The 24,147-nt window shown below is 45.4% G+C and overlaps 2 protein-coding genes across 2 annotated transcripts in view; both read left to right on the top strand.

Annotated features, from left to right (window-relative positions):
* LOC127298147 (uncharacterized) overlaps positions 1 to 24,147 on the top strand; it is a 155,499-nt gene that overhangs the window by 3,452 nt on the left and 127,900 nt on the right. The window lies entirely within an intron of this gene.
* Positions 8,111 to 13,332, top strand: LOC127301502 (very-long-chain aldehyde decarbonylase GL1-1). The gene is made up of 6 exons (XM_051331759.2): positions 8,111 to 8,456; positions 8,549 to 8,769; positions 8,856 to 9,308; positions 9,413 to 9,534; positions 12,030 to 12,283; positions 12,370 to 13,332. The coding sequence occupies exons 1-6, from the start codon at positions 8,403 to 8,405 to the stop codon at positions 13,123 to 13,125; spliced, it is 1,860 nt and encodes a 619-aa protein (XP_051187719.1). The 5' UTR covers positions 8,111 to 8,402; the 3' UTR covers positions 13,126 to 13,332.

A 24,147-nucleotide genomic window follows, 5' to 3' on the forward strand; every position in this document is an offset into this window, starting at 1 on the left:
GTATATCGATGCAGGAGGGATAGCAGGATCTCGGAGTTTAAGGCTGTGGTTAGATTTATCTTAACTACTTTCTTGTAGTTGCGGATGCTTGCAAGGGGTATAATCACAAGTATGTATTAGTCCTAGGAAGGGCGATGCATTAGCATAGGTTCACCCACACAACACTTATCAAAACAATGAAGATTAATCAGCTATATGAAGCGAAAGCACTAGACTAAATTCCCGTGTGTCCTCAAGAACGTTTGGTCATTATAAGTAAACAAACCAGCTTGTCCTTTGTGCTAAAAAGGATTGGGCCACTCGCTGCAATTGTTACTCTCGCATTTTACTTACTCGTACTTTATTCATCTGCTACATCTAAACCCCCTGAATACTTGTCTGTGAGCATTTACAGTGAATCCTTCATCGAAACTGCTTGTCAACACCTTCTGCTCCTCGTTGGGATCGACATTCTTACTTATCGAAAATACTACGATACACCCCCTATACTTGTGGGTCATCAGTTTGGTGGAGCACATTGCAGCTTTAAGATTTCTTCCTCCAGCTCCTTTAATTCCTCCTGTAAAGGTTTTTTCTTTTTGCACCAAATTTTCAAAGAGGTAGCCAACAGATTAGTTCTGCAATGATAAGGCTTCCCTATAGATTGTTTCTAGGAGTTTTTTGCATGAGTTTGAAAATCATCTTCTTTAAGCCACCAATTTTCAAATTTGAAGTGAGTTTAATTTTATTGGCTTTTCCATTTGTAGATAGAAAAATGGGAGCATGAAGCCTAACTCAAATATTTAATTTAATATATAAATTGAAATAATTTACATTGTGTGAAATGAAATATAAAGATTTAAAAGCAAATAAGAAAAACCCTAGCTACTAGGGTTGCGCCATTGGCGCCTAATCCTCCTTGTTGAGGTAGACGAAAATCGAAGGCCCAGGGCCATGGCGCCTGAGGAGATCTAGTCGGTGGCGCTGGCACTGGCGCTTGCACGCGAGGCTGGCAGCGAGATGTGTAACCGGCGGCATCACAAGCTTTCCCTACACAAGTGTGGATTCCCTCAGTTCGGCGGCAAGGTTGTTCCATATGGCGAGCTCGTCGGGCTCGCTGAGGGCGATGGCCATCTCAATGGACTCCTCATCGCTCAGCCCGGGCGGTTGGACCTCCTACTGACCACCACCAGATCGAGCGGCCCGCTATCATCATTGTTTCCCTTGTCGTCGTCATTGTTGTCCTTGTCGTCGCCACCACAGATGTAGTCGCGGAGTAAGTACTCCTAGTCGCCTAGTTACTCTGCTCGGTGGCGCGGGTCAAACTTCTAGGCACCAAAGGTATCCTAGTTGAACAAATCCAGTGTGAACACCAAGTCGTCTCGCAAATGGGGCGGCAGGACGAACCGCCGGCGGTGGATCTCGTCGTGACCCTCCCGCGGCACGGGTGGCACCAGCACAGGGCGTGAGTTGAACAGCCACGCTGTGGGCATGTTGACGTCTAGCCACGACACGTGGGTCTCCATCTCTTAGAGCTGGCAAGCGTGGTCAACGGGTGATGAGTCCAAAAAGCAACATTGATGTGTGCATACTTTATCAATTCCCATAAATCCCGAGGGAGAAAGCATCATACGCAAGGAGCCTGAAGCCCAAATACCATATATATCGACCAAGAAAAGTTTAAAGAAGGAAGAGACTAATACGAGCAAGGCTAAGCAATCTAGAAACTCATACTCGCCGTACCCAAGGCAGGGCCTCCTGTATAAAGTTTAGGAGGTGCCTCTGAGCAAGGCTAAGCAATCTAGAAACTCATACGTGCTATACACCAAACCCTAGCCATGCTAGACCATAGCCATCTCGGTAGATTTTGTAATCTCAAACATAAATACAAGCAACAAGCAACACGTAGGGTTTCTTCGTTGGAGGCTTGAACCTAGGTAAAACCTTGTTGTCTCATGTGTCTTGCGCTTGTACACCGCCGAAATCACCATCGTGTCTCTTTCTCTAAACCCAAGTCCATCACATATAGGCATTGCCGTGGTTACCCACGCCAGATATGTTTTCATCGCATAAATGATACATGCATTTTGTATTATCATAATAGAATCATATATGAGTACTTTACATTGCTACTTGCATTGGTCATTCATTATTTATGCATCTTTAGATGATTTATGGGAGTTTCTTATAAAATATATTTTATTGCTATTTAATTTCTAGAAAGCAGAAAGTCTCCTTTTTCGTATTTTGATGTTTCAGGAACCTTACAGAACTTAAAAAGCTCAGAGATTTTTACAGGGTCAATATTTTTACACGAGAAGCAACTGTAGCACGAGAAACACACGAGCGGGGCCCAAGAGGCCCAAACGAGACTTGATGGCGCGAGCCCCGCCATGGGTTGCGCCACCTAGGCCCGTTCCCTCGCTGAGTGTCGCCTCGCGTCCATCTTTTTATGTAGGTTTCTGTCCTGGACAAAAACCTACGCCATAATTTTCCTAGAATTTTCTAAGGCGGCGGAGGCGGAATCCATCTTCACCTCGGGAGGGTTCCGATCCTGCTATCCTGCTGCTCTTGTGGGTCCAACGGTGGTGACGTGGATGCTATTGAGAGAGTCCAAAGGTAGTGACATGGGATAATGTCGGGTGGGATAGACGGTTTTGAGTAGTGGGACCATACGGTTCTGACAAGTGGGACCGGATGGCTCCGAAAAGTGGGACTTGATATTTTTACAAGGGGTACTAGATGCTGCTAACAAGTGGGACCCACACATTGCTTACAAGTGGGCCCACATGTTCATGACAAGTGGGACCCACGCATTGCTTCCATGTGGGTCCAAATGTTGTTGACAGTTTCATTTTTTTCTCATCGTTTCTAGATCACGCTAATTTGCTAAAATTATAACTTTCAAGGAAAATTGCAAACAATGGTAAGTTGAAACATTTATATAAAATGGCAAGTAAAAAATCTTATATTAAATATAGGCGCACACTAGACAATGGAAAAGAGGACGGAAAAATAAAGTTGTTAGCAAATATTAATGGTTAACAATGCTTCAGGATGATGGTGTTGTTTATCGGCTGCACTAAGATGATTGTGGCGAAGTTCTTAAGAGGAAACTAAGCGGGTCTTCCATTTCTTGTTGCCTCTTTTCATGTGCCACACTCTTCTCTTCTTGAGGTTTTTTCAGAGCTGCTCTGCTCCATTCTCAGTTCCTACAATTTGTGATCCTAGATTCCATCCTTGTTTATATCTCATTCTTAGAGCATCTCTAATAGAGCCCATAAATCCCGCCGGAACTGAACTTTTCTGGCGGATTTAGGGGTTTGGACCGAAGCTGTCACAGAACGGAGCCCGAAAACATGGACCGGCCCGTAAAAGAAGTTCAGAGGCCCGAGTAACTCCCCGCACGTCCCGTATTAAAAGGGTTCGCGGAGGGGAGTTCGGTTCGCAAACCCTATTCCCCTCCGCCATTCCTCTCCCTCCGCCGCCATCACTCACCATTTTCGGCGAGCAATCTAGCTCGCCCCAGCCAGCGATCCAGCCCACGCCACCACGCGATGGCGTCCCGTGGAGGCTCCGACGGCCGTGCCGCCGGATTGGACGGCGGTGGCTCGCTGCCGCGTCCGCCTGTCTTCCGCACCGACGTGGAGCGGCGCAAGTGGAACCGGAGCGAGGGCACGCGCAAACGAAGCGCCCGCTGGTGGACGAACCGGGGGCTCACGCCCCCAGGGAAGCTCGCGCACTACCGCAATGCCCGCGAGGGCTCCTCATCCGGCCAGTCTAGCCGCGCACCGCAGATCCCTGTTGCCGAGAGCATCGACGAGGACGACCTCGTCCCCGCACGGTCGTCGACCTTCTCCGTCGGGGACTACGTCCACGACAGCGATGAGGAGGAGGCCGTCCTCGCGCAGACGAAGGCCGTCAGCGCAACAGAGGCTCGGGCGTGTTTCCGCCGGGAGGAGGCGGACGCCGTCCGCCAGGTCCGGGAGTACGAGGCGGCCCGCCGGGAGGCCTGCGTCCGCCGCGTCAAGCTCGAAATAGTCGAGCTTGACGCCGACGAAGCGTGAAGATCGTGCACGACAGCGTCGGCGCCGTCTACCGCCGACAAGCTGCGCCACCACCGGCGTCGCCGCGCGCCATAGGTCACTATACTGGCTGCATTTTGCTTTAGCTAGGTTAGCGCTTACCGGTGTACCACTAATTTATCTTCAATTTGTCGAACAATGTAAGTATCGATGCTCAATCGGAGCATCTATATCATGTCGCCTAATTTACCTGTGCCACGGCCAAAATCGACAGGTTCGAAGACTGAAAATCACTTTTTCGGTTTGCATTTTTTATGCTCTACTAGAGATGCTCTTAGCCTCTACTAACTATTGCTTCTGATCAGCAAGCCTATACTCTAACTCTCTGATGCTTGCTATTGAAATAGAGTTCTGGACCCGAGTATAGATGGTACCCACTTAGTGGTAGCATGTTCTCGTCCGGTGTGAACTTGTGTGTGAGTATTGGCCAGTCATGTACTAATATTGTGCATGCTGCCAATGGTAGCAGCTACGTGTCATAAATACGGGATGTTCCTTTTGTGTGTACCCTTAGAGCAGGTCTAACAGACCCCTTAAAAAGGCCAAACCCGTATAATAACTGCCGATATACGGGGTAGGGCTCTACCCGGCCATCTAGCAGACTCCGTAAAACAGGACCCCGCGTCGATTTTTTACAGTTTCGGCTAAGGGGTGGCTTTTCGCCCCTTACTTGTACGGGGCGGGAGGCTGAATACAGGTCCAACCCCCCACTCGTGGCGCGCTGAACTTTCAGAAAATCACAACTTGTACCAGACTCGCCGGATCAAGCTCCCTCTCCACCAGCGCGCGCGACGCAGCCGACTTGGCCCTCTCCGCGTCCGCGTTCATCTGGGCGAGCTGGGCCTTCGCTCGTGCTCGCCCATCGGCCGGCCGGAGAGCAGCCACGCCCGCAGCGAGCAGCCGACGCGAAGCTTTCCCGTGACCTCTGTGCGTACGCGCCAAGCAAGAGAGGGAATGGTGGAGCTGGTGGACTCGCATGGTCACTCGCTGGAGGAACTTTGCTCAGCTGTTGTGTGCGTTGTCCCCAGCTGCTAAATTGAGCAGATACATCATACATGATTGTTGATTTCAAACTGGGCTAGCGAGAGCACGCCGACCTCGCCGGCGGGGCAGCGCGTAGGGGCGGCGGCCGGCCGAGGCGGGGCAGGGCCTGGGGCAGGGGCCGGGGCGGCGTCGCGCGACGGGGGCGGCCGGTAGGGGTAGGGGCAGTGGCTGGAGGAGGAAGAAGAAGAGGAGGAAGAAGGGGAAAAAATTGATTTGGCATATTCTCGGAATATGCCCTTTTACAGTTTAGGAATACGGGGTCTACTAGCTCGTCCGAGTTTTCGGCCGGTAAAAACCGGATACAGGGCCCTCTACTCACGTTTTACGGGGCGAAAAAATACGGGGCCTGTTAGACATGCTCTTATAGCATTTTTCCAACTAGGGTATAGCCTTCCTGCCTTCACAAATATTATTCGGTTTGACGAAATGGTTCTGATGGAGGTCCGTCGGCACGGTCATCATGAGTGTACCGGTGGTTGTTAAAAATCATGGAGTTATGTAGTAATTTGGGCATCATTACTTCATACGAAATCCGATTGAGGTATTCTTCCGGAGGGATGCAATATCATGGTGTTGGATCTTTATTATCTTGTGATGGAAAAATTGACTCCATTCCACCCTTGAAATGGTAAGTCGTGGTGCATGTAACTCCTCCATGCATATTGCTTCTCTTTGGTTCCTTTCCTCATCAGAAAAGCGTCCTCGAGCTCTGCCTCGCCCAGACTGTCCCGCACCCGTGGGTGTAGATCAACGACCACGGCCTCGCCCTCTCCCAGATGGTTTGGCAAGGAGCCACTGTCCCCATTTGCGAGTATTTGGCTCATGAATCCCATGTTCCTTATAAACATGGCCTAGAAGGCCACACACCTCACACCAATCTGGAATTTTCTCATAGCGAACACCGAAGATATAACTTTTCCCTCCACGAGAAATTGATGTTGCTCATTGCAGAGGTTCACGCACATCTACTTTAACTCTCACTCTGCAATAGTTCCAATAGTAATCTATGGATTCAGGCTCTGCAGCTTCAAAAGAACCCACTCGCCGAGCCAGATTCTCAGCCAAGGGCCTATATCCCTTCGGAAGATCATTAATTTGAGCCCAAACAGCAATCTTCACTAGATCAATGGTGCTAGGTTTCGTGAACCCATCATATGTTTCTATGCATACTTGCGAGTTTCTGAAGTTCCAGGGGCCTCCTTGCAGCACCTTCTCCCAATCGCCTAGGCAAAAGAATTGCAAGATGTATAGATTGGTCTCAATGGCTCTGAATTTGACATCCTGAGCCAAGCTCCACGTAGATCTCATGTTGGAAAAGAACCATCCTTGGATATACATGAACTCTGGCCACCGCTAGCCAGCGTGGCACTTCCTCCACCGGCGGCCCTTCCTCTTCGTAGATCACATCATCAAGATCTTCTTCGCCAATTCCTAACTCTTCCATCAGGTCTGCGAGTTCCTTCTCTCTGTCCTTCTCCCCCGAGCTCGACGCCTTTTCCGCCATCCTCCAAAACCCTAGATCAATTCCTCGCAGGAGCACGAGTCGAAAACCCTAGTCTCCCACAATGGAAAACCCACCGTTTACAGAGGCCGGGAAGCGGAACGTGTCCACCCCTTGATCAGCCCAAGCAAAACTCCGGCGAGGTACCTCGCTGGGAGCCGGGAAGAAAAGATAAGACTCGCCGCCGAGATCGCCCCAACGCGAGAACAAAACCCTAAGGGAAAAGATATTCGTATGTCTGCTACTTGTGTATGTGCCCTTATAGCATTTTTCCTACTAGGGTATAGCCTTCGGGCCTTCACAAATATTATTCGGTTTGACGAAATGGTCCTGATGAAGGTCCGTACGGTCATACGGTACGGTCATCACGACTGTACCGGTGGATGTTAAACATCGTGGAGTCATGTAGTAATTTGGGTGTCATTTCTTCATACGAAATTCGATTGAGGTATTCTTCGACTCATTTGATTTCTATGAACGAGGGATGCAATACCATGGTGTTGGATCTCTATTATCTTGTGATGGAAAAATTGACTCCATTCCACCCTTAAAATGGTAAGTCGTGGTGCATGTAACTCCTCCATATTGCTTCTCTTTGGTTCCTTTCCTCATGCTTTGTTCATAAATGTTGCGAACACCTACACAAACCAAAGACAAGGAAAAGTGATAAAATTGTACTAGCTCCGATTCATAGTACTTGTCACTAGTATGGATGTATCTAGAACTAAAATGTATCTAAATAAATCAATATTAGAGACAATTAATATGGATCAGAGGGAGTAATAGAGCTACAAGTTGTGGAAAACTCTCATGAAAATTAATCATAACTTGTAATCATACATTTATGCTATAGATAGATCATGTAGTGATACATGTAAAATATGTTTATGTAATAAAGAACATGTGGCCTTTTGGACTCATCACTTGGGTCGCCCTTGTCAGGGAGTAAAGTGCTTGGACATTATCTTCCCAATCACATATATTTTATTTCCGTTTGTTGCTATTTACCTTATTGTCTTTGTTTATGTTAAAACAACAACAAGATTATAAAACAAAAATCTATAAAAAAAAATTACTACTAATCTTGTCTTTCAAAGTGACTATGAAGCTTGCAATGGCGAAGGCAAGAGTAAGAGTATTTCAAGTTTGATGAAGTGGTTATAAGGATTGCTGATTTGGGTGAACAATTGTTCATCCATGCTATATGTCTTTTACATAGTATTACAATGTGATAACCGCGGATCCGAAGATCACCACCGCTGCAACCACACACGCGACGTGACGCTCCGGCTGTACTGCCGCGCGTGCGCGGAGGCTTTGAGACGAAGGCTTGAAGATGAGGTGGTACTCCATCCATGATCCATCTGATGCATGTCGCTCCCATAACACATTGTCCATCCCCATCCGCTTAAATTTCCGGGCTCCCTTTTTCTGTATTCTCTCTTAACTCCGTGTGGTTGGAGCGCCGGGCCAGTCGTATGCGCTCTGTGGAGCGAGCCAGCGAGGTGACCGGTACTGCTATTCTGGTGGCTTAACTCTTCCGGCTGAACAATTCCTTTGCCTCATCGAACCAAGCAGGTTTCGTGCATATAAACATCTGCACGCGGCGCTAGCTTGTGAGCAGCAGAGACGGGCGGTGCAACTGTACCGTGCATATATCCTTAATTGGTTTTGCCTCGTCTCACGCCTCTCGCCGGCTTCCCTCTTCTTCGCGGGCGGGCTCCATCATACCTTCTGGAACCAGGGGAGAGGTAGCAACAGCAGCCGGTGGAGGCCAGGTTGACGACGAGAGCATGGGTGCCGCGTTCCTGGCGTCCTGGCCATGGGAGAACCTTGGCATGTTCAAGGTACGCAATGCTTTGCTTGCCTTCTTTGTTTTCGTCTCTGTTTCTGAATGTTACTGACGACTGCATGCGTCGTCTCCTGTGCGATCGAGCAGTACGCGCTGTACGGGCCTCTGGTCGGCAGGGCGGTGGCATCGCGGGCGTGGGAGCGCGGCAGCCCCGACCACTGGCTCTTCCTCCTGCTGGCCCTCTTCACCCTCCGCGCCCTCACCTACCAGCTGTGGAGCTCCTACAGTAACATGCTCTTCCTCACCCGCCGCCGCCGCATCGTCCGCGACGGCGTCGACTTCGAGCAGATCGACAAGGAGTGGGATTGGTACGTGCGATCTCCACTTGCGATCCAAAGGCTTGTACTTCCTGACAAATTCATCACGTACCGGACTGTGTGTGTTCGTGTTTCAGGGACAACTTCCTAATCATGCACATCCTGATTGCCTCTGCGGCCTTCTACGCCTTCCCCTCGTTGCGACACCTCCCGGGCTGGGACGCGAGGGGCCTGCTCGTCGCCGCCATCCTCCACGTGGTGGCCACTGAGCCCCTCTACTACGCGGCGCACCGCGCCTTCCACGGCGGCCGCCTCTTCGCGCGCTACCACGCGCTCCACCACTCCTCGAGAGTGCCCACGCCGTTCACGGCCGGATTCGCCACTCCGCTCGAGCACCTCGTCCTGGGCGCGCTCGTCGTGCTGCCGCTCGCCGGTGCATGCGCCGCGGGCGTTGGATCGGCGGGGCTGGCCTTCGTCTACGTGTTCGCCTTCGACTTCCTCAGGGCCATGGGCAGCTGCAACGTGGAGCTCTTCCCCGCCGGCCTCTTCCGGGCGGCGCCGTTTCTCCGATACATCATCTACACCCCGACGTACGTCCCCTTGCCCGACGACGAACATTAGTCTTTGCGCCAGTTTCGATCAAGTAGCTGATGTTTCTCTGTCGTATGTATGTATGTAACCTGCCTGGCTGCAGGTACCACACCATCCACCACACGGGGAAGGCATCCAACTTCTGCCTCTTCATGCCGCTCTTCGACCGCCTCGGTGGCACGCTCGACGCCGCGTCCTGGGAGCTGCAGGAGAAGAACAGAGCAGGTATAATAAACCTACTAACTCTTCCACCTGCCTGTCGATCGGGTTCAAGTTTTCGCCATGCATGTTGCCGCTGCCCGTAAGCCAAGCTGCTGCTTGCGCAAAAATGGCGGGGCCACGCGTCGTGCGTTTCGTCGGACATCGCGCGCGGCGCGGCGCGCGCAACCGGCTGCGTGCGGGTAAGCTCGAATGAGGACCGGCTAGCTGTACTCGCGCCCGCTACATGCGTTGCTCGTCCGAATACGGGAAGCTCCTTAACTGCTAGAGTGCTACTGCTAGTACGTGGGGTTTGCGTGGCTGCAAGTGTGTTCACTCAAGAGACGGGTGGCACGTCTCGGGCTTGTTTAATTGCAGTCTTGGACGCGAGGGGCTCATGCGGTTGGCTGTAGAACTAGCTAGCTAACTCGATCGTCGTTGCAACTTGCAAGAGGCTAGCTCTATGCTTTCTGCAGCTAGCTAGCGGCGCCGAACGAGTGCGATGTGCCGTCGCTAGCAGTACAGCTCGCAGTTGGCGACCACGTCCACGTCGCCCGTGTGTTATGTTATATATGCATGGCTAGCTGTACAATCGGTAGCTCGTCTCGCATCCGACGTACGTCCTGAGTGCCAACACCGGGCGCATGTGCAACTCAATTTCGTACATTAGGTATGGACAAAAATAGCTATGCAATCATGACCATATAATAACTCCATAAATACCATGAGCCGGTTAAGCAACGGAACCTGCTCGACAGATCCTCTAGCTAGAGAATGAGGCGAAGCGAGCATTACTGCAGGCTTGCCAACGATTGCCACCGTGTCGTGCCAACCATTTAATCACTTCAGTCTCCGGGGTCCAGTTAATGAAGCGTCGACCCGCTCTGAAGACTTGATGAAAAGAGCATGTATAATACTCGCTCCGTTTGGAATTATAAGGCCAAAGAGCCAATTCGTTACATAGAATAGAGATATAGAATTTTTGGTCGGGAAATTAGAATGAATCATTGAATGAAAAAGGAGCAAAGAATGGCAAAAGACGAGACTCTACTAGTCTTCACTCTTGTGGTTTTCTCAGTTTCTGATTTCTTATTCGGGATCTTGCTTTTCATGGTTCTCATCTCTGCAACTCGCGATTTTCGCGAGAGAACCAAATCGAAGTTGGTGAAGATCATGATTTGGACTGGCATAGTAGTTATTACCTTTGCAATAAGAAAATCCATACTACTCTTATCATTAATTAATGAATGCGTCAATATTTTTACATGCATGAGAGGAAAGAGAGATAGAAATAAAATACATTGGTAGAGGAGAGTGGACAATAAACAAGACAGGGCACATAACTCTTAATAATTTAAAAATTCTCTTAGGCCTTATAATCTCGAACGGAGGAAGTAGAAGCTACTCCCTCTATACCGGTTTACTGGGCTTATTGTGGATTTGGAAATATACCAGGAAATTAGGCTCAGTTCGATACTTAATACGTGATTAATTCATGTAATCCTGCATCCCTTGCATGCAAAACAAACGTAACCATCCAATGCATGCACTTATTTTGGAGAGAGCAAGTAAGACATGAGCTCATTTTCCGCTAGGACGTTGGCCTGACCCCGGTCTTTCCCCTTCTCACCTTAACTACTGCATGGATCAATACAAAAGGAACGGTTGGCTCAAATAAGCCCAATAAACCGGTATGGAGGGAGTAGTCCACATCAGCAAAATCACATCTGGATGAGAGAGAAAGGGGAAGACAAAATATAGCCGGCTCTTCACATCTAGCCAGCTGCTATAGCACCAAAATTGATGAGTTACACTCCGCATGTAGCCTCTTGCACGATCTATAGCTAGCTCCTCTTGTCATGTGTGTCTTGCATGCCACCAAATGCACTTGCATGCATTAATACTTAAATATTTTATACAGTCAACCTAATAGCTAGTTTATTGTTCTGTCACCATATTGATTTATTAGGGTATTACGTACAGTATTTTGAGAAAAAATTGACCATCAATTTGATAAATAAAATATAAGATATATATCACAAAAATATACAATTGGAAACTTCTTTTCAATATGAATTCGATGGTATAGTTTTTATGTCATATATTTCATGTTTTGTTGACTAAATTAGTGAAAAAAATCTCAAAGTTCGTAATACCCTAATAAACTGTTATGGAGGTAGTACTAATGTTTGTTTATGACGGCTTTAAGTGACATGGCATGAGTATATACTGCCTCCAATCACAATTACTTCGCGTTTTGTGTTTAGTTCAAGTCAAACTATGTAAATTTTGATCAATTATTTACTAAAAACATCAAAATTTATAACATAAAATCCATTATATTAGAGTCATCGTAAAAAATATTTTTAAATTATATGTATTTGGTATCATAGTTATTTACAGTAAAAAATATATTTTAATCAAACTTTAATTGACTTGAATAAACCTAGAACATGAATTTAATAAAAAGTAGCCAGCAGCTATCTATGTTATTGTTCTTGCTCTTACCGATGGATATGCAGGTGTGGACGAGGTGCCGGACTTCGTGTTCCTGGCGCATGTGGTGGACGTGATGCAGTCCATGCACGTCCCCTTCGTCATGCGATCCTTCGCCTCCACGCCATTCGCCGTGCGGGCCTTCCTCCTGCCGTGCTGGCCCATCTCCCTCCTCTTCATGTTCATGGTCTGGGCCTGGTCCAAGACCTTCGTCATCTGCTACTACCACCTACGCGGCAAGCTCCACCAGACATGGGCCGTCCCCAGATACGGATTCCATGTACGTACACACCTCGCTCACTTCATCAGATAGCTTCTTCCAAATGATTTTGTTCATCTTTTTTATGTCTGATCATCTGCTTGCAGTACTTCCTGCCCTTCGCCAAGGACGGCATCAACGACCAGATCGAGCTCGCCATTCTCAGAGCCGACAAAATGGGCGTCAAGGTCGTCAGCCTCGCGGCCCTTAACAAGAACGAGGCTCTCAACGGCGGCGGCACCCTGTTCGTCAACAAGCACCCGGACCTCCGCGTGCGCGTCGTCCACGGCAACACCCTCACGGCCGCGGTCATCCTCAACGAGATCCCCAAGGGCACCACCGAGGTCTTCATGACCGGCGCCACCTCCAAGCTCGGTAGGGCCATCGCGCTCTACCTGTGCCGGAAGAAGATCCGCGTCATGATGATGACGCTCTCCACGGAGCGGTTCCAGAAGATCCAGAAGGAGGCGCCGGAGGAGTGCCAGCAGTACCTGGTGCAGGTGACCAAGTTCCGATCGGCGACGCAGTGCAAGACGTGGATCGTCGGCAAGTGGCTCTCGCCGCGGGAGCAGCGGTGGGCGCCGTCGGGCACGCACTTCCACCAGTTCGTGGTGCCCCCAATCATGGAGTTCCGCCGGGACTGCACCTACGGCAAGCTTGCCGCGATGCGCCTCCCCAAGGACGCCCGGGGCCTCGGGTCGTGCGAGTTCTCGCTGGAGCGCGGGGTGGTGCACGCTTGCCACGCCGGCGGTGTCGTGCACTTCCTCGAAGGGTACAAGCACCACGAGGTGGGCGCCATCGATGTCGACCGCATCGACGTGGTATGGGAGGCCGCGCTCAAGCACGGCATCCGGCCCGCCTGATCAGCCGTGTGCATATGTCCACCCACGGCACAAACCGGGCCCGACACCCAAGCTCTTTTTTTCTTCTTGGCATATACTGTACTACTATAGTCTACAAATTGTGTTGACGTGGTGGTGGTAGTATTGTTTCCATTTGTACACACATACAGGACTGTGCAATATACAAAATGCAATACATTGCAACGAAAGCGTACACATTAATTAGCACGATCGAGTTGGCTTTGACACTGAAGAAATACTACTCATTCTGTGTATTGTCTCTGTGCCATGTCCTGCATGTGAGGGCGCATGATCATGTCATGGTCTAATGGTGGCTGGCTTGCGACGCCCATGAGAAGCTTTCCGCTTTTACCAGCCATGACAATGTGTTTTTGAAAGGTGGTGAATTGCGTTGGAGATCCAAGCTGCTCATATTCTGGAGCTGGAGGTCCTGTTCTCAGAGGAGGAGGTCTGGAGTACAATCAAGGGCACGCCGCAGGACCGTGTGCTTGGGCCGAATGGTTTTATCGGCGCGTTTTATTAGCGGGCATGGCCGTAATCAAGGTTGATGTCATGGAGGTCTGCTAAAGGTAGGAGTAGGAGACAGACGGGGATTTGCGAGACTGAACCGTGTGCAATCATAACGTTGATCCCAAAGAAAGAAGATTCGACTAAGATCGGAGATAACAGGCCAACTGTTCTCTAAACTAATGGCGAACCATCTGAGAGGGAGACAGGGAGAGATCATCGGTGCTAACAAATCTGCTTCCGTGAAAGACAGACATCTGCACAATAATTTCGTGCTCGTTCGCCAAGTTGCCAGGAAGATACATCAAAGGAGGAAAACTGTTGTGCTTCTGAAACTGGACATGTCACGGACTGCATGTCCTGGGCGTTTCTGTTTGAGGTTTTGAGGCGTATGAGTTTTTGCGAGCTTATTCTTAGATGGGTGGCTCTGCTGCTCTATACTGCAAATACCAAGGTTGCAAATACCAAGGTTACTGCTAATGGAGTGCTAGACTGGTAGGGTCTAGGATCTAGAATGTCACTACTAGAAAAAGGTTTAAAGGTATGATATGGAATAGTGAAGGGTTTAGAGATCCGGGAAAACATTTATTTGTAAAGGAATCGGTAAGGGAGTATGACCTAGATTTTATTGCGTTCCTAGAGATAGGACGGTCTAATTTTACGGTACATTTTTTAAGGGATTTGGCTGCGGGAATTTTTTTGCTTGGTTCTGTTTGCTGCCACATGAGAGATCTGGAGGAATTCTTGTAGGGGTTAATATGAGTACCTTGGTGGTAAATAGGGTAGACAGTGGAGACTATTGTGCGAAACTGTCTATTACATCTAAAATAGATGGGTTTCAATGGCTTCTTGTGCCGGTATAGGGGCCGGCACAGGATGAAAACAAATATGAGTTTCTTGCAGAATTGGTGAGGACATGTGAACACGAAACAGTACCAATGTTACTAGCCGGGGATTTTAATATTTTGAGAAAACCAGACGAGAAAAGTAATGATAATTTTAATCCTCGTTGGCCGTTTATCTTTAATGCGATCATTGAAAATTTGAATCTGCGAGAAATTGCTTTGTCGGGTCGGCAATTTACCTGGGCCAGTAGAAGACAGACTCCCACATATGAAAAATTGGATAGGGTTCTTGCTAGTGTTGAATGGGAACAGAAATTACCTTTGGTCACTGTTCGGGCATTGAATCGCTCGAGATCGGATCATACTCCGCTTTTGATTGATGCGGGGAATCAGACACATGTAGGTAAAAAACCGCGGTTCTCGTTTGAGTTGGCGTGGTTAGAACAAGAGGGGTTTTATGAGCTCATAGCTGCTGAATGGGTGGTCGGCCCCATTGGAAAAAGTCCGATTCAAACTTGGCAAAATAAGATTAGGCATTTATGCCGCTTTTTACGTGGTTGGGCAAAGAATTTAAGCGGAAAATATAAGAGGGAGAAGGAGCGGCTTTTGAACATTATTGACACGTTGGATATTAAGGCAGAAACATTACCATTATCACAAGTGGAGCGCAATGAGTTAAAATTAGCCCATGAGAATTTAAATAAACTCCGACGAGATGAAGAGATTAAGTGGGCACAAAGGGCCAAAGTAAACTACATTCAGGAAGGGGGGATAATACCAAATATTTTCACCTACAGCTAATGGAAAACATCGGAAAAAATAAAATTTATCAACTTGAGCAAGAAGAGGGAACCATTGTCGCGGATGATAATTTAAGGGTTTATATTTTGAAGTATTATAAAAAATAATTTGGTAATCCAGAGCCTAGTTCGGTCGTGTTGGATGAGGATATAATTGAAGATATTCCGCAATTGTTAGCGGAGGAGAATCAAGTGTTAATTCAAAACTTCTCGATGGAGGAGGTTCATGATGCGATTTTTCAAATGGAACATAATAAATCACCTGGACCAGATGGTTTCCCTGCGGAGTTTTATCAACATTTTTGGGGGGTTATTAAATTCGATCTGATTGCTTTATTTGAGAGCTTTCAGAAAGGGGAGCTACCGTTGTATAAGTTGAATTTTGGGGTGATCACTTTATTGCCAAAAAGGAAAATGCAACTCAGATTCAACAATATAGGCCAATATGCTTGCTCAATGTGAGTTTTAAAATCTTTACTAAAGTTGCGACAAATTATATTTCCGAGGTAGCTCAAAAGGTGATTAGACCGACTCAGACGGCGTTCAATCCGGGTAGACACATTTTAGAAGGAGTGGTCGTACTCCACGAGACTATACATGAAATGCATAGAAAGAAATTAGATGGGGTGATTTTTAAAATTGACTTTGAAAAGGCATACGATAAAGTTAAGTGGCCCTTTTTGCAACAAGTTTTTTGTATGAAGGGATTTGACCCGATTTGGTGTGATAGGATAAAGCAATTTGTGCAAGGTGGGAGTGTTGGTATAAGAGTGAATGATGAGATTGGGCATAATTTTCAAACTAGGAAAGGACTATGCCAGGGAGATCCTTTATCCCCAATTTTTTAAATATTGTCGCTGATATGTTAGCGATTCTAATTGCTAGGGCGAAGGATGTAGATAAAGTGGGAGGTTTGTTTCCTCACCTTATTAATGGGGTAATTTCCATTCTACAGTATGCGGATGATACAATTTTGTTTTTGGAACATGATATTGCTAAGGTTGTTAATATGAAATTGATTCTATGCATCTTTGAACAACTTTTGGACTTAAAAATTAATTTCCATAAGAGTGAAATCTTTGATTTTAGTAATGCAAAGGATATGGAGGATCAATATAGACAAATCTTTGGGACTGAGTCTGGAACTTAACCTTTAAAGTACCTTGGAATTCCGGTACATTATAGGACTTTGCGGAATACGGAATGGAACCCTGTTGAAACTCGGTTTGCCTCTAAATTGGGGGGATGGCATAGTAAATTGTTTTCTTATGGGGATAGGTTGGTTCTCATAAATTCGGTTCTTACTAGTTTACCAATGTTTATGCTCTCTTTCTTGGAAATCCCAATTGGGGTGAGGAAGAGGGTTGATTTTTATAGATCAAATTTTTTCCGCCAATCTGATGAGCATAAGAAGAAGTATAAGTTATCTAAATAGAACATCTTGTGTAGACCAAAAGATCAAGGGGGTTGGGAATTGATGTTTTGGAATTAAATAATAAATATCTATTGAGCAAATGGTTGTTTAAAATCCTTTCAGAGGAGGGTATGTGGCAACATCTCTTATGTAACAAATACCTTAAGAACAAAACTCTAGCACAAGTAGAGGTTAAACCAAGTGATTCACCTTTTTGGAAGGGTCTTATGCATGTGAAAGAGTAATTCTTCAAGAGAGGTTTTTTTTCAAAGTAGGGAATGGAAAATCTGTGAGGTTCTGGGAAGATGTGTGGTTGGGTGATACGCCTTTGTCCAATCAATATTCGGCTCTGTATAATATTACTCAACATAAAAATGTGTTAGTTTCGACTGTGTTTGCTACTCAACCTATCAATATTACTTTTCGAAGAAGCTTGAATGATAGTAAGTGGTTGCAATGGTTACATCTATGCCAACGATTAATTACAATTAATTTGACTTCTGAGTCGGATAAGTTTATTTGGAAACTCAATGACTCGGGTATTTTTTCAGTTAAGTCTATGTATCTTGACTGGATGAATGGGCATATTATTTACCTACGCAAATATTTATGGAAGTTGAAGATTCCGTTGAAAATTAAAATCTTCATGTGGTTCCTTAATAGTAAGGTATTGTTAACTAAGGATAATTTAGCTAAACGGAAGTGGAAGGGTTGTCAAAAATATTATTTTTGTGATTTCATGGAAACAGTGAATCATTTATTTGTTCATTGCCCATTTGCGAAAATAATATGGCATATGATGTATCTTACTTATAACATTCCTCCGCCAGCTAATATTACTAATATGTTTGGTAGATGGCTGAATGGAGTGGGAAAAAGGGACAAATAAAATATTTGAATAGGAGTTTCAGCCCTGTGTTGGGCTATTTGGAGTACTAGGAATGATATATATGATCTTTAACAAACAAAGTGAAACTAATTTTTTGCATGTTATCCGGCGAACTGCTCATTCAATTCAACAATGGGTTTTCCTCCTCCCAATGGAGCAGCGGGAGGATATGGTTATTGGATGCAACCGGATGCTACTGGTTGCTCAGGAATTCTTTTTCCAGGCTACTGGGTGGCGGCATCATAATAGAATAGCAAATGCATAGCTTTTCTGTTTTCCATATTTTCAGTTGGTTGATTCATGTTTCAACCTTAGCATTTCCGTGACTGTAATAAGTGATGTTGGATATTTTGTGACTTGATACTTTATTTTTAATAAAGCAAGCTGTGTGCATCTATTGATTCAGAGGCTGGGGCTATGCTCCTTTATCAAAAAAAAAGAAAAAGGCTTATAGGCTCCGAGCGCCAAAAATAAGTGGTGCGCTAGTGTTATATACCGCCAGCGCACCAAATTTAGAGACACCGGTAATGCCCAAAAAACATCGGCGTACCAAAAATTTGGTGCGTTGGGGGTAAGGGTTGCCCAGGTTACCACCAACGCGCCTCTATACGGGTGCGTCGGCGGTAAGTGTGGTGCAGATCTGCACCCCTCCGTCTCGGGTGTCGCCTTTTCGGTTTTGAAAAAATAAAATCCTTCAAGATGAACATGTGATATGTGTTCTAGTTTTTAGGAAAATTAACAAATATGAATTTCGAAATATGTGCAAAATGCGAAAAACGGCTTTTCTGGTTGCATACGACCTCTGATGAAAAGTTTTTATATTAAAAAGTATCTACGAAATTGTTTACATCCAATTTCAACGCCTACACCGTTTACCTACTTTTTAGATTCCTCACAATCCAAAAGGCGGCGACCACGACTACGGCCACGGTGGAGCTTCTCCGCATCGATGAACAGATCTCGATCTAGATCTAGATCTTGCTTTTTTTGAATTTTGAAAAAGTTACCTTCGGTGCACCATGTGGGTTGGCTGTATTTTCACTACCACCGGCGCACCAAATTTTTCGCTTGCGCGCCGGCGTTAGCCGATTTTGGTGCGCCAATAATAGGCTTATCCTAGTAGTTGCTTGGGATGCCATTTGCAAGCCAGTTCATTTGGGTGGACTAGGAGTGAAGGATCTGAGGCTGCAAGGGCTTGCTCTTCGTGCTCGTTGGGAATGGTTGTAGCCGACCGATCCTAGCAGAGCATGGCATGGGTTCAAGATGATGTTAGATGAGAGGCTAGAGTTGTGTTTAAAGAGCCTAATGAAAATTCATGTTGGTGACGGGAAAAAGGTGTACTTCTGGCGAGATCAGTGGATCAATGGAAACACGATTGGGGATATCGCGCTAGAGGTTCTTGCCCTTGTTCCCACACGGAGGAGAAACAACAGACTACGGCCGGAGGCGCTGATGGATAACAAGTGGCCATTGGATGTTGCTGAGACACTGATAGTTGAAGGTTGCTTGCAGTGCGGCTTTGAGAGGAGATCAATGATGTGCGGCGAAATGAGCTGGAGCCCAGCGGTTTCCGTTGGGTTGGTGCTACACTTCCGGTTCTTATTCCACAAGACACATACAAAATGTTGTGTCATGGATGCACCGTTTTTAGCATGCAGAAATCACTTGGAAAATTGTTTGCCCCTCTCAAAAAGATATTCAGTTTGTTGGCTCTCGGATATAGGCTCTCGACTTCGGATCAATGACACCGTCATGGACTGAGCATACTAATGCATGTTATACTGATACGTCTCCGACGTATCGATAATTTCTTATGTTCCATGCCACATTATTGATGATACCTACATGTTTTATGGATACTTTATGTCATATTTATGCATTTTCTGGAACTAACCTATTAACGAGATGCCGAAGAGCCAGTTGCTGTTTTCTGCTGTTTTTTGGTTTCAGAAATCCTAGTAAGAAAATATTCTCGGAATTGGACGAAATCAACGCCCAGGGGCCTATTTTACCACGAAGCTTCCAGAAGACCGAAGAGGAGACGAAGTGGGGCCACGAGGTGGCCAGACACCAGGGCGGCGCGGCCCAGGAGCTGGCCGCGCGGCCCTGTCGTCTGGGCCCCTCGTGACGCCCCTTGACCTGCCCTTCCGCCTACATATAGTCTTCGTCGCGAAACCCCCAGTACCGAGAGCCACGATACGGAAAACCTTCCAGAGACGCCGCCGCCGCCAATCCCATCTCGGGGGATTCAGGAGATCGCCTCCGGCACCCTGCCGGAGAGGGGAATAATCTCCCGGAGGACTCTACACCGCCATGGTCGCCTCCGGAGTGATGAGTGAGTAGTTCACCCCTGGACTATGGGTCCATAGCAGTAGCTAGATAGTTGTCTTCTCCTCATTATGCTTCATTGTCGGATCTTGTGAGCTGCCTAACATGATCAAGATCATCTATCTGTAATGCTATATGTTGTGTTTGTTGGGATCCGATGAATAGAGAATACTATGTTATGTTGATTATCAATTTATACCTATGTGTTGTTTATGATCTTGCATGCTCTCCGTTACTAGTAGATGCTTTGGCCAAGTTGATGCTTGTAACTCCAAGAGGGAGTATTTATGCTCGATAGTGGGTTCATGCCTCTGTCGAATCTGGGGGAGTGACAAGAACCCCTAAGGTTGTGGATGTGCTGTTGCCACTAGGGATAAAACATTGATGCTATGTCCAAGGATGTAGTTATTGATTACATTACACACCATACTTAATGCAATTGTCTGTTGTTTGCAACTTAATACTGGAAGGGGTTCGGATGATAACCTGAAGGTGGACTTTTTAGGCATAGATGCATGCTGGATAGCGGTCTATGTACTTTGTCGTAATGCCCAATTAAATCTCACTATACTCATCATATCATGTATGTGCATGGTCATGCCCTCTCTATTTGTCAATTGCCCAACTGTAATTTGTTCACCCAACATGCTATTTATCTTATGGGAGAGACACCACTAGTGAACTGTGGACCCCGGTCCATTCTTTACATCTGAAATACAATCTACTGCAATACTTGTTCTACTGTTTTCTGCAAACAATCATCATCCACACTATACATCTAATCCTTTGTTACAGCAAGCCGGTGAGATTGACAACCTCGCTGTTTCGTTGGGGCAAAGTACTTTGGCTGTGTTGTGCAGGTTCCACGTTGGCGCCGGAATCCCTGGTGTTGCGTCGCACTACATCTCGCCGCCATCAACCTTCAATGTGCTTCTTGGCTCCTACTGGTTCGATAAACCTTGGTTTCTTACTGAGGGAAAACTTGCCGCTGTACGCATCACACCTTCCTCTTGGGGTTCCCAACGGCCGCGTGCTGTACGCGTATCAAGACTGTTTTCTGGCGCCGTTGCCAGGGAGATCAAGACACGCTGCAAGGAGAGTCTCCACATCCCAATCTCTTTACTTTGTTTTTGTCTTGCTTTTATTTTATTTACTACTTTGTTTGCTGCATTATATCAAAACACAAAAAAAATTAGTTGCTAGCTTTACTTTATTTTACTGTCTTGTTTGCACTCTATATCAAAAACAGAAAAAAATTAGTTACTTGCATTTACTTTATCTAGTTTGCTTTATTTACTATTGCTAAAATGGGTACTCCTGAAAATACTAAGTTGTGTGACTTCACAACCACAAATAATAATGATTTCTTATGCACACCTATTGCTCCACCTGCTACTACAGCAGAATTCTTTGAAATTAAACCTGCTTTACTAAATCTTGTTATGCGAGAGCAATTTTCTGGTGTTAGTTCTGATGATGCTGCTGCCCATCTCAATAATTTTGTTGAATTGTGTGAAATGCAAAAGTATAAAGATGTAGATGGTGACATTATAAAATTAAAATTGTTTCCTTTCTCATTAAGAGAAAGAGCTAAAGATTGGTTGCTATCTCTGCCTAAGAATAGTATTGATTCATGGACTAAATGCAAGGATGCTTTTATTGGTAGATATTATCCCCCTGCTAAAATTATATCTTTGAGGAGTAGCATAATGAATTTTAAACAATTGGATAATGAGCATGTTGCACAAGCATGGGAAAGAATGAAATCTTTGGTTAAAAATTGCCCAACCCATGGACTGACTACTTGGATGATTATCCAAACCTTTTATGCAGGACTGAATTTTTCTTCGCGGAACCTATTGGATTCAGCTGCTGGAGGTACCTTTATGTCCATCACTCTTGGTGAAGCAACAAAGCTTCTTGATAATATGATGATTAATTACTCTGAATGGCACACGGAAAGAGCTCCACAAGGTAAGAAGGTAAATTCTGTCGAAGAAACCTCCTCCTTGAGTGATAAGATTGATGCTATTATGTCTATGCTTGTGAATGATAGGACTAATGTTGATCCTAATGATGTTCCGTTAGCTTCATTGGTTGCTCAAGAAGAACATGTTGATGTAAACTACATTAAAAATAATAATTTCAACAACAATGCTTACCGGAACAATTCTAGTAACAACTATAGGCCATATCCTTATAATAATGGCAACGACTATGGTAACTCTTATGGGAATTCTTACAATAATAGGAACACACCCCCTGGACTTGAAGCTATGCTTAAGGAATTTATTAGTACACAAACTGCTTTTAACAAATCTGTTGAAGAAAAGCTTGGGAAAATTGATATACTTGCTTCTAAAGTCGATAGTCTTGCTGCTGATGTTGATCTTTTGAAATCGAAAGTTATGCCTCATGAAAATCATAATAATAAATTTTTTACTACAACAAATGCCATCCAAGTTAGAATTAATAAGAATATAAGATTGATGGCCGAATTGCGTGCTAGGTGGGAGAAAGAAGAAAATGAAAAAGAAGATAAAAGTCTGGACTATTACCACCACTAGCAATGCTAATGCTCCACATGTTGCTGCACCTCCTACTAATAATGGTAAAAGAATTGGTGTTAGCAATGTTTCCACTTCAAATGCAAAGCGCGAAAAACTGCCTGAAACTGCTAAAACTGTTGAAACTGCCTGTGATAAAACTGCTGAAATTTTTTCCAACATTGGGGACAATGATCCCATTGCTTTAGATCATAATGGTTTGGATTTTGATGATTGCCACATCTCTGAAGTTATAAAGTTCTTACAAAAACTTGCTAAGAGTCCTAATGCTAGTGCTATAAACTTGGCTTTCACAAAACATATTACAAATGCTCTCATAAAAGCTAGAGAAGAGAAACTAGAACGCGAAGCTTCTATTCCTAGGAAGCTCGAGGATGGTTGGGAGCCCATCATTAAAATGAAGGTCAATGACTTTGATTGTAATGCTTTATGTGATCTTGGTGCAAGTATTTCTGTTATGCCTAAGAAAATTTATAATATGCTTGACTTGCCACCATTGAAAAATTGTTATTTGGATGTTAATCTTGCTGATCATTCTACAAAGAAACCTTTGGAGAGAGTTGATAATGTTCGCATTACCGTTAACAATAACCTTGTCCCCGTTGATTTTGTTGTCTTGGATATTGAATGCAATGCATCTTGTCCCATTATATTGGGAAGACCTTTTCTTCGAACTGTTGGTGCTATCATTGATATGAAGGAAGGTAATATTAAATATCAATTTCCTCTCAAGAAAGGTATGGAACACTTCCCTAGAAAGAGAATGAAGTTACCTTTTGATTCTATCATTAGAACAAATTATGATGTTGATACTTCATCTCTTGATAATACTTGATACACACTTTCTGCGCCTAGCTGAAAGGCGTTAAAGAAAAGCGCTTATGGGAGACAACCCATGTTTTTACTACAGTACTTTTATTTTATATTTGAGTCTTGGAAGTTGTTACTACTGTAGCAACCTCTCCTTATCTTAGTTTTGTGCATTGTTGTGCCAAGTAAAGTCGTTGATAGTAAGGTTCATACTAGATTTGGATTACTGCGCAGAAATAGATTTCTTTGCTGTCACGAATCTGGGCCTAATTCTCTGTAGGTAACTCAGAAAATTATGCCAATTTACGTGAGTGATCCTCAGATATGTACGCAACTTTCATTCAATTTGAGCATTTTCATTTGAGCAAGTCTGGTGCCTCAATAAAATTCGTCTTTACGAACTGTTCTGTTTTGACAGATTCTGCCTTTTATTTCGCATTGCCTGTTTTGCTATGCTTGATGGATTTTTCGATTCCATTGACTTTCAGTAGCTTTGTGCAATGTCCAGAAGTGTTAAGAATGATTATGTCACCTCTGAACATGTAAATTTTGATTGTGCACTAACCCTCTAATGAGTTGTTCTGAGTTTGCTGTGGAGGAAGTTTTCAAGGATTAAGAGAGGGAGATGATACAATATGATCAAGGAGGGTGAAAGCTCTAACCTTGGGGATGCCCCGGTGGTTCACCCCTGCATATTTCAAGAAGACTCAGGCGTCTAAGCTTGGGGATGCCTTGGGCATCCCCTTCTTCATCGACAACATTATCAGGTTCCTCCCCTGAAACTATATTTTTATTCCATCACATCTTATGTACTTTGCTTGGAGTGTCGGTTTGTTTTTGTTTTTTTTTTTTGTTTTTGTTT

Source organism: Lolium perenne, chromosome 5, assembly GCF_019359855.2.
Source record: "Lolium perenne isolate Kyuss_39 chromosome 5, Kyuss_2.0, whole genome shotgun sequence".
In the NCBI taxonomy this organism is placed as follows: Eukaryota; Viridiplantae; Streptophyta; class Magnoliopsida; order Poales; family Poaceae; genus Lolium; species Lolium perenne.